The following is a 10,492-nucleotide window of genomic DNA, read 5'->3' on the forward strand; positions in this document are numbered from 1 at the left end:
GTCCCGCGCCCCGGGAGGATGGATGGATGCTCGCAGAGAAGGGAACAGTTCTCAGGAGGATTCTTTATTGGGCTGTACAAAGGGAGGTGTGACAGGAGCGGAGTATTGTGCTAGTACTTTCTGGGCAGCCCCTTGGGCCGGTAGCGGTTCGGGTCCCCGCCGTTCCGGCCCCACGCGTTCGCCTCCTGGTCTAACCGGGTGTCCTCGGCGCCTCTGCCGCTCACTCTGCCCTGCCAGGTCTCCCGGGCGTCGCTGTGGGGAAAGAGAAAAGGGCACCTGGACATGCTGCATCTAACTCAGCCTTGTGCTGGTTCCCTCACTCATGTTAAACTGCTTTTCCCTCGGGCTTCTCGAGGTGAGATGCAAGCACACACTCGGCCTTTGTCTGAGAAGTTATGAACCAGCAATGAAGGAGAGTTCCTCATCAGAAATGCAGAGAGAGGAATCTCTCATCTCGGGAAGACAAGAAGAAAGGCTCACACTCATGTGGCACCTGTAGAGAGTATTCCTACAGAGACCGGCTGTTCAGATGGGAACTACTTCCCCTTCCCTCTGCTGTGCTTCTAGGTGCAAAGCTGAGTACAAGTCAAAACGGACCTCACTCCAGCTGGAATGCCTGGATCCCTAACAACTCATTGTTAACAAGCCAAGCACACTCCATTACCTGATCACTCTGGCTGCCCAAGCACCACCAGGTCCTCTCCGGGCAGCATCGTAATTGCCACGAGCGTGGAAATACTTGTCGGCACCTTTGTAATTTGCCTCGCGCATGTCCCGGTAGGCTCTGTACATATCCCATGACCCTGAAGAAAAAAAAGAGAATTGGAGATGATGTTGACTTGAAAGAGTCGCAGCAGAAATAGTTCAGTACCATTTCAGCCAGGAGCTGGAAGGCCCAAGGAGCAGGAGCAGAGTGAGGCAGTGCTCCACATCAGCCTTTGCCCAGGGCTGTGCCCACAGAAAACACCTGTGGGGGCTGGTCAAAGCCCTCGTCCAGCAGCAGAAACCTGCGGGGTCTCTAACATGGAGCTGCAATTTCCCAGCTCTGAGGGCTGCACCATTGACTGCTGGTAACCTGTGCTTGGGAAGGGCCCCTGGTAACAGCAGCTTACCTCTTGCTGCATCCCGGACAAACTGTCCAGCTCGGACTATCGCTGGCCTGTCAGCACTTGCACACAGAACAGTGGAGAGCAACGCAATGCAGACCCAGAGCCTCATGGTTCCTGGCCAGGCCTGACAGGGATCTGGGAGACAGTGAGAGAGATGAACAGTTCTGGAGCACCTTTGAGAACCCACCACACCCCAGCCGTGCCCAGGCTGCTGCCCCAGCGCTGAGGGCTTGTCCAGGACCCCCTTCTCCCCCTGCAAGGAGTGGTGCCCTCTGTGCAACCACAAGCTCCACAACAAAAGCAGGTGCACATGAGAAACCCACATTTTAGCACTCCCTGCTGCTCCTGTCATGAGTCCAATCAGCCCCACGTGCTGAAGCTCCCAAATACCAGCTCAAAACACTGCACACAGCTCACAAATTCAGAATGTCACTCACCACTGCAGAACAGCAAAGCCAAAGGAGATGGAGATTTTCTCGTGTGCTTTCAGATTCAGAGAGGGTATTTATAAGCAATTCAAACCCCTCAAAAGAGGAAACTGGAAAGGATACCCATGGTTGGGAAATCCCCACTAGCACTCCCAACACAGAAATCATTACCGGAAACCTGTCTTTGTCGTTACTGAAAGTTCATAGCTCCTGTTGCACAATTTTTTGAGAGAGAATTTATGGCATTTCTTCAGCTGTCCTTGGGACTATTTGCTCCTCCTAACAACCAGGCTGATAAACTGCCTTGAAAGCTGAAGAGTTCCATGTGCTTGAAGTGTTATTGTTGTCTTAAGGGTGACACTTTTCTTTGGATCTTGGACTGAACAGAGCTCAGAGGGAAAGATACCTGGCTATCTGCACATTGAAACACAAGGCCAGGTCTGTGTCTGTGCACAAGGAGCGGTGAGCTGCATTACCAGAACAGCTGTAGGAACTGCTAAGTGAAACTCCCATGCATGCTGAGTTTGCCAGATGAATCCCAGTGTTAATGAAATGGAAAATGTGAAGTGTTGCTCAATTCCGTTGCAAAGCAAACTGCATACACCTACATCCCTGCTGATAATGCTCTACGATAGCACAGACACAAATCATCAAGAGCTTCTGAATGGTTCATTTTGCCTTGGCTTGCTCTCACAGACCCCTCTCGAGGGATTCCAGCCACCCTGCTGCAACAGCAGCTCCGTGGGGCTCAGGTGGAAAGTTTTGGACACAGCAGTAAACATTTTACCTAAGGGGAAATTCAGATCCATACAGCCACAATTCTGCTACATTTTAAATCAACTGTCTGGCCCTGTTGGCATGGTTCACTGTTTAAATACCCATTGTGCTCTCCCTGCTTAAACCCTGCTCACTTCCCTTCGTTAACAACTTGACACAACCCTTTCCCCTGCAGAAAACTCCTGGCTTGAGTGCAGTTGCACTGGAGAGTGTGTGTGCAGGAAGTGTCCCTATTGTGTGGCCTTGTACATGATTTAGCAAGTCTAGGAGAGCACTTTATATTCCCCTCAGAAGAGTGAAGGGTTAACTGCCCCACTCACAACTCTGCCACTGTAAACAATTCGCTCCTGGAGCTGCAGGGCAGAGGCAGGACTTCAAAGAGGTGAAATAAAGCTAATAAAGTGTCAACAGTAACTTCCTTGGGCATCACTGGACTTCAGTCAAAAAATTTGCTTAAGGGGAGAGGAGACATCTTCCATAGACAGGCCTGGAGCAGCAGGACAGATCCACTGTAGTGTGATAGATCTCAGAACGGAACAGTTTGCAACAAGAATTCAAACCCTAAACCAGTGGACAAGAAAAACACTCTTTGCAAAAAGCAGGGAGCAGGCACAGATTTTTGTCCCCTAGCACTCCTGAACCTGATACTTCACAGTGTAACAGTGAGTGTGGAGCTCAGCTACTGCAGGGAGTGGAGTGTTGCTGTGTTTTGCTGCAACTGTTCACATCCTGATGACCTACATCCTTGCAGTACATGGCAGCTCAAGTGCCTTGTCTGCTGGCTGCAAGCTGTTGGAATGAATCAGCCAAGACTCCATTTTCTTCATGCAGAAATCGAATTCTTTATTCACAAAGATCATATTTATAGGAAATATCAGAAGGCACTGTGTTAAACCTAATTGGTCAGCAATACAGGGAAACACAGTTCATTGGTCAGTAAGGGCTATTGTATATGTCTATCAAATTTTCTTTCTCTTGATATGTTTACATTTTTCCTTTGTGGGTTCTCATGGAACAAATCTTATTGTTTACACAGGTGCTTTTTTTTCCACCCTCAGAATAGATTGTTGTGTTAAATGAACTTCTCATTCTCAAAATAGCTTCACATGGGAACTTGAAAATTGCTGTTAGCTGCACTTAGAAGAAATGACAGGCCAGCTATGGCAATTTTAGAAGAGTGAGGCCTGATTTCATAAGGCCCTTCTATAATGCTTCTACCTGTCTACAACATCTCACCCTTTTCATTAATTTTAAAAAAGGCTCGGCTCATATGTTCTGATGTTAAAACAGCTCACTCTTGTGATGGTATTATCTCATTAAGGTTGTCACTGGTTATCTGTTAGATACGGCATAAGATACATAAAAGACAGATTACAATCAACGAAACTTATCAAATTCTATCATGTCATTGACATAGGGTTTTGCAGTATGAAAAACAAAAGAATAATATCCAATGTCTCTTAGGGAAATGGAAATAAATGACCATTGTTTTAAAGTCCAAATAGTTGAGACTCAGGAGAAAGTTCATTAGCTGGGAATGTTGATCTTTGACACACCGAATGTCCTTCTGGATTCTGGAACAGGGAATAACTGAAAAAGCTTAGTAGGAACACTATACCATGATGATGACACAAAGCTTTTGTTGGCAAATTGCCTCTGTAGTTTGCAGACACAGCTATGTCTTGGCAGTTCTACTTCTGTTCCTGTTCTGGCCATGAAGGCTGCATGGTGATTAGCTTATTTCTCTTTCCACTGGGCCCCATTTTCTTGGAGGCAATACAATTGAACAAACAGGTGACCACTTTGAACCTGCTGATAATAAAATACAAGCACGCCCTCTCTTCAAGTCAATGAATCAATTAGGCTTTGCTGTTGCACGCTCAATTGGGATTTAGATTTGATGATCTATTTTCCAAATTTCTAATGTAAGTTTTATTCAAAATGTTTTGTTGATTAAATTTCTAATGTACATATTACATTATTTGGATATTCTCAAGGCACTAAATTCCCCTTCTTTTAGTTTTTTTAAAATGAGATGCATGTCTTTGGTTATGAGCATGAAGAAACATCAAGGCAAAATAATACATGTAGTGAACAAAAAAGTGACAGCAGTCAGGAATAAGTCAGGTACAACAATTAAGAATATTTCAGATAATACAAATAATTAATAATACATGTGAAATTAGGTAATTAGGAATCTCTGAAATACTGTGCCATCATTCCAGAGTCTGCGAACAGCTGACAAACCTCAATTTAGTGAGGGCTTGGATAATTATTTCTGGATAATAATTCTCAAGCTCACTCTAAAAATAGGTTCAGCTGTCATATATGAAGGGTCAAATTGCCGAGTCAAAGTGACTTGAATCTAGTTTTGATGCAGAAAACATCTGGGTTTGTTGGCAAATTCTCTTTCCAGGTAGACCCAAGGCCTGGCCACCACCCAAGCTCCAACTGGGAGGGAATTTCCTAAATACATTTTAAGACAAGGCTCTTAAGAAGTGTCTTGGTTTAGATAGACAGGTATCTTCCAGGGAAGATTGGAGTCTCCCTTGGAATGTAAGCCTCTCCCCCCCTTTTCCAAATTATTACAAATTTGCAATTAAAAGGCTGTCAGGCAAAGATTTTGGGAATAGGTATAGCAGTTCTTTACTAGGGATATAAAAATACAAATGTTGTGGTACAGAAGAATAAACAAGCAAATAAACAAACAAGAAATCCTAGAAAACTCTGACAGAGTCAGAAATACAACCTGACGCCCTGTTGGTCAGGGTGTTGGCAGCCGTCCAGAGTAAGCCCTCCTGGAGTGGCAGATGTGGTTTTGTTGGAGTAGAGATGGTTCCGTCGAAAAAGAGTCCAGTAATGGTGAGATGGGTCCGGTCTTCCTCCAGAATCCGGTGGAAAACTAGACAACTGGTGACACCTGTGGCTCTTTTTATCTAGGTGAAGATGGTTTGGCTCCTCCTTCCTGGGTAGAGCAACTTCAAATGGTATGGTGTAATGTGTCATGTCATTAGTGAGCTTTAATGGTCCATTAGCAGGAGATATCCCCATGGGGGTAGTGGAACAATGAAGAGAGATAAGCAACACTACACCATCTGATAAGCAACACTGACCCATTTGGGCAGAGATAAGCAACACTGCTCCACCTGGTTTCAACAGATGGAATAGAATAACTTTTTTTTTTGGGGGGGGGGGGGCACAAAACCCAAGACAAGAAGTTATGAGTAAAGGCCCTGGGGTTAAATACTAATCAAACCATCTAGTAGTTGGATCCCTCCAAAGCTTCCTTCAGCATAGAGATGCTTCAAACACAGCAAACTGCTGGAGTGCTTCTATAATAATAACTGGGGAAAACCACAAGACTAGCAGTTCGGAGGAGGCTTTCAACAAAGTTCAGGTATCTTTTTTTGGAACTCTGAAAAATACTTAAAATTATGACACACCATTACGTCAAACCATACAGCCAGAGCAGGGACTAGCCAGAGGGCTAAACTGGTCTAAGAGATGCATAAGCAGCAAGAGAACAAAAAAGAAATATCCTGAAATGACACATGTCTTTTAGATAGTTGCACCAAGAGATGTTAAAGCATATAAGAAGCTGGCTATATACAGTAACAACATCTTATGAACAATGCCGATTATAAAATCAGTTAATTCACATAATGTAAACAATATATCAGAGGTAACTGTCTTAGGAAGTTGAGATAACACCTTTCTAAACAGTCATGTAACCGTGACAGTAAAATTAAACAAAGGAAGACAGTATAACAGCTTACAATCAGTAAGTCACAATGTAGAATCGTCACTGACCCTTCTGTGTTATCTACAGAAGATAAAACAGCACAGATTGTAACAAGAATCTTCAACAAAATCAAGGGTAAACACACTGCATCTTTGTTCACAAACCTGTGTTTGTCAGGGTTTTATCACAGCTGTTTTAGCTGGAGTAGTCTTATCTCTTAAAAGAAAACAACTATATATCTTACGATATAAAAAAGTAAAATTTAACTGTCTGAGATTGAAATGCAAGATGTAACCAGAAATATGTATTCTATCACCATCAGTTAAAACCAGGTGAGGGAGTGTTCTTTATCTCTTCCATGAGCCATCCCTCATAACTCTGTGGGGATAGCTTCTGTTAATGGGCCAGCTGTTAAAAGCAGGTGGGGCAGTGTTCTTTATCTCTTCCATGACCTATCCTCCCTCCAGGAGATATCTTGTTAATGGGCCATTGAGTCTCACTGCATGACTGATAAAATTACATCATTCCATTGTGAGATGCCCCACCCAGGGGGAAGAGCCAAGCATTCCTACCTGGATATAATCTGAGACTTGAAACACCACAGGCAGCCTTTGTCCACTGCATTCCCAGGGGAAGACCAGACCCATTTAAACCACCACTGGACCTTCAGAGGAAAATTACATCTTCAAGGTTACAGGACTTAGTTAAGAACTTAAAATTAATTGCTGCAAATAATCCTGGGAGGAGAGCTGCGAGCTTGAAGTGGCTGCGGGCACGGCGTGTTCAGCAGGACCATGGCTCGCAGTGCGGAGAAGGCCATGACAGCCTTGGCAAGATTTCGGCAAGCCCAGCTTGAGGAAGGAAAAGCCAAGGAACGAAGGCCTTTCCTTGCATCAGAGTGTAACAAGCTGCCCAAAGCTGAGAAATGGAGGAGACAGATCATTGGGGAGATTGCCAAGAAAGTGGCACAGATCCAGAATGCTGGACTGGGTGAATTCAGAATTCGGGACCTGAACGATGAAATAAACAAACTTCTGCGGGAGAAAGGACACTGGGAATACAGAATAAAGGAGCTGGGAGGTCCTGATTATGCTAAGATTGGCCTGAAAATGTTAGATCATGAAGGGAAAGAAGTTCCAGGAAACAGAGGCTACAAATACTTTGGGGCTGCAAAGGATTTGCCAGGAGTTAGAGAGCTCTTTGAAAAGGACCCCCTGCCACCCCCACGGAAGGCTCGGGTTGAGCTTATGAGGGACATTGACGCTGAGTACTATGGCTACAGGGATGAGGATGATGGGATTCTGGAGCCCCTGGAACAGGAACATGAGAAGAAAGTTATAGCAGAAGCAGTGGAAAAATGGAAGATGGAGAGAGAAGCACAACTTGCAAGAGGGTAGGAGGAAGAAAACATCTATGCTGTCCATGAGGAAGAGTCTGATGAGGAAGGTGGGAAGGAGAGAGATGGTGAAGACGGCCAACAGAAATTTATTGCACGTTCCAGTGCCAACTCAATGGGAGATTGAGGAAGTTCTTGTACGAAGGAAGAAAATGGAGCTGCTCCAGAAGTATGCCAGTGAAACCCTCCTGGCACAGATCAAGGAGGCAAAGACACTTTTAGGATTGTAACCTTGCACCAGTGTCCTGGTTTGTGGGTAATCCCTATGAAAGCAACATGTTCCTAAGTTCTGGTAGCAATGCGTTTTAGCTCTGAAAGTTCCTTTGCATGTGGAGCAAACTGCTGGAATTACAGCATGGTGTTCCAAGTGTGGGATATATGGTTGTGTTTGTTAAAGTTAATAATGGCTTTGTTTACCAGAAAGCCCTGTGGCAGGGCACAGCATCAGGCTGGGCAGTTAGAGGTCAGTTGGGGAGAGGTGTGTGGAGATAGATGCATGGACAGCATGTGAGCAAGAAGCTGACTGGGTGATGAGATGCCTGAAAACCAGCACCACAGCTGAGTAGGCAATGGGTGCTCTTCTTCTGTTAGGTTTTGGCGATGTCTGGTAGAAACTCAAGGTATATAAGGGAGGTGTTTTCTACTATAAAGTGATTTCCTTCACATGCACAAGGGGGTCTGTGTGTCTTTGTTCCCCATTGTTACACAGAAGGAGAAGAATCATTCTGGTTTCTTCACTAGGATGACTTGTTCTACAGTGCTGGAAAAGGTTAAACCTTGGTGAACTTTTCTCTGCATCTAACAGTTGTCTTCAGTGCTTTCAGTTTGTGAAAGAGGCTCTGCAGTGGGGCCTCTTACAGAGAGAACCATACCCTCCTAAATCCTGGAAGAAAATCCATAGTGATCCTGCCATCCTGTCCGCTCTGTCCTGACTGTAAGTGTGCACATCATCTCATGCTGGGTTTTGTTGAGCTGAGAAGTAACTTTGAGTGTTACAGCTGCTTAGTTTACCAGAATAACAAGGAATCTGTGTAGAGGTGTGTCTTGGGTTGCAATATATAACAAAAAGTGCGTATTCTATTTTCCATCTGTTGAAACCGGCGGGGGAGGTGTTTTCTTTATCTCTTGTATAACCCATTCCTCATAACTCCAGGGGGGAGGGGACAGGTGCCTTCTGTTAATGGGCCAGCTGTTAAAACCAGGTGGAGCAATGTTCCTTATCTCTTCCATGACCCATCCTCCCTCCGGGGGATAGATCTGCTGTTAATGGGCCATTAAGGCTCACCACAGAACAGATAAAATTACATCATTCCATTATGAGATGCTCCATCCAGTGGGAAGAGCCAGGCATTCCTACCTGGATAAAAGCTGAGATTCAGAAGAGCAAAGCGGCCCGTTTTCTACTGGATTCCCAGAGGAAGACCAGACCCATCTCACCACCACTGGACCCTTTCTACAGGATCATCCCTACTCCAACAGAACCACATCTGTCATGCCAGGAGGACTTATTTTGGACTGCTCCCAACACCCTGACCAACAGGGTGTCAGGTTGTATTTCTGACTCGGTCAGTGTTTCTAGAATTTTTTGTTTGATTGTTGGTTTTTTTCTTGTTCTACATTTGTATTTTTTAATATTCCTAGTACAGAACTGTTATTCCTATTCCCATATCTTTGCCTGAAAGTCCCCTTAATTGCAAAATTGTAATAATTTGGAGGGAGGAGGTTTACATTCTCCATTCCAAGGGAAGTTCGGGCTTTTCCCTGGCAGACACCTGTCTTTCCAAATGAAGATGAGGTGCCTTGAAGGCAGATCTTATAAGTGACTTTGGATGAGATTTGATTCTTTCTAAAACACATGCCATGTCTAAAACCTGTTACTCTTTGTGGTTTGTAACTGTGCCTGGATATTCCAGCAGCTACCTTGTTCAAATATTTTTATTAAAACTTATTTACAAAAAAAACCCAAACCAACAAAACCAAAAAAACAACCCAGAACTGAGCTGCAGCAGCCAAGCCATGCTGCTTCACATCTACAACAGGTCTCTTAGATGAACAGCAATTAAATATAGAACAGCTGGTCCCAAGTGATGGGCAGGCACTGCCCCAAAAGGGGTGGGAGGTTGAGATACCCCGCTCTGCCACTGCCGCCAACCAGGAAAGGGAAAACTCCACGCACCATCCTGCACTGCTGCACCTCTGTTCCCTCCCCTATAACATTTAGAGTTGAAAAAGAGGGGAAAAGGCAATGAAAAACAAACCTTTAAAAATGCACACCCTAAGGGCAAAAACTCCAAATGACAAATGTAGAAAACACTAGAAAGGCATAAAGCATCTGAAGCTTTCCTCTCCTATTTTGGTATGCAGGTTCCGCAGGAGATCGCTCATCGAGGGGCCCAGCCCCGGTGGAGCCGCTGGATCCGGAAAGAAGCTTTGCTACAAAAACACCGTTCAGCCACTGCCAGTCCTGCAGTTTATGAGTTCCAGAGACGTTGTGCTCAGCGTTCACACCGTTCAGGGCTCAGGGGATTTCTGGAGGACAAGACCTGCTCAGACGGCGGCCACGCCAACACCCGCTGCTCCCTGCAGTCGCCATGGTTCCCCAGAGAGTGAAGCCAGCCAGCCCCATGCCGCCTGTCCGCACCATCCGGGGGGGGGGGGGGGGGTGGGGGTGGGTAACTTCATCACACCGGAGGTAATTTTGCGAGTGCAAAAGGCTACAACAGCAAGTAGCCCTGTCCATCACCTCTTTGATTTTTAAAAACCAGGAAATTTACTCCTGTAAGTTGGAGTACAGGCATGTGGCACCTTGCCCAGGGACTTAGAACAAAGCATTGCTTTCAAAACTGACCTAAGGAACTTTCCCCTACAAGAGCTCACAGACTTTGGGCTGTAGAGGATATTTTGAGTCTTATGCTGTTTCACACTCTCTCCAGAACAGCATTTCTGCAAAACACGAGCACAATTGCAAGAAGGCAAAGTGCTAGAGGGATTCTTTAGAACATCTCAGAATGTAGCCCCTGGTGTCCAGCAAGGAGGACAG

At 45.2% G+C, this 10,492-nt stretch overlaps 1 protein-coding gene and 1 pseudogene across 1 annotated transcript; one reads left to right on the top strand and one right to left on the bottom strand.

The window, feature by feature from the left end:
* Positions 1-48: 48 nt before the first annotated feature.
* Positions 49-1,767, bottom strand: LOC136291722 (serum amyloid A protein-like). Its single transcript, XM_066186864.1, has 4 exons — positions 1,547-1,767; positions 1,113-1,244; positions 665-803; positions 49-252 (listed from the first exon to the last, which is right to left on the bottom strand). The coding sequence occupies exons 2-4, from the start codon at positions 1,216-1,218 to the stop codon at positions 111-113; spliced, it is 387 nt and encodes a 128-aa protein (XP_066042961.1). The 5' UTR covers positions 1,219-1,244; positions 1,547-1,767; the 3' UTR covers positions 49-110.
* Positions 1,768-6,848: 5,081 nt separating this feature from the next.
* On the top strand, positions 6,849-7,718 carry LOC136291723 (pre-mRNA-splicing factor ISY1 homolog pseudogene; annotated as a pseudogene).
* The last annotated feature ends 2,774 nt before the right edge of the window (positions 7,719-10,492 follow it).

This window comes from Chamaea fasciata, unplaced genomic scaffold, assembly GCF_029207755.1.
Source record: "Chamaea fasciata isolate MVZ Bird 193981 ecotype frontalis unplaced genomic scaffold, bChaFas1.0.hap1 SCAF_7, whole genome shotgun sequence".
NCBI classification, from domain to species: domain Eukaryota; kingdom Metazoa; phylum Chordata; class Aves; order Passeriformes; family Sylviidae; genus Chamaea; species Chamaea fasciata.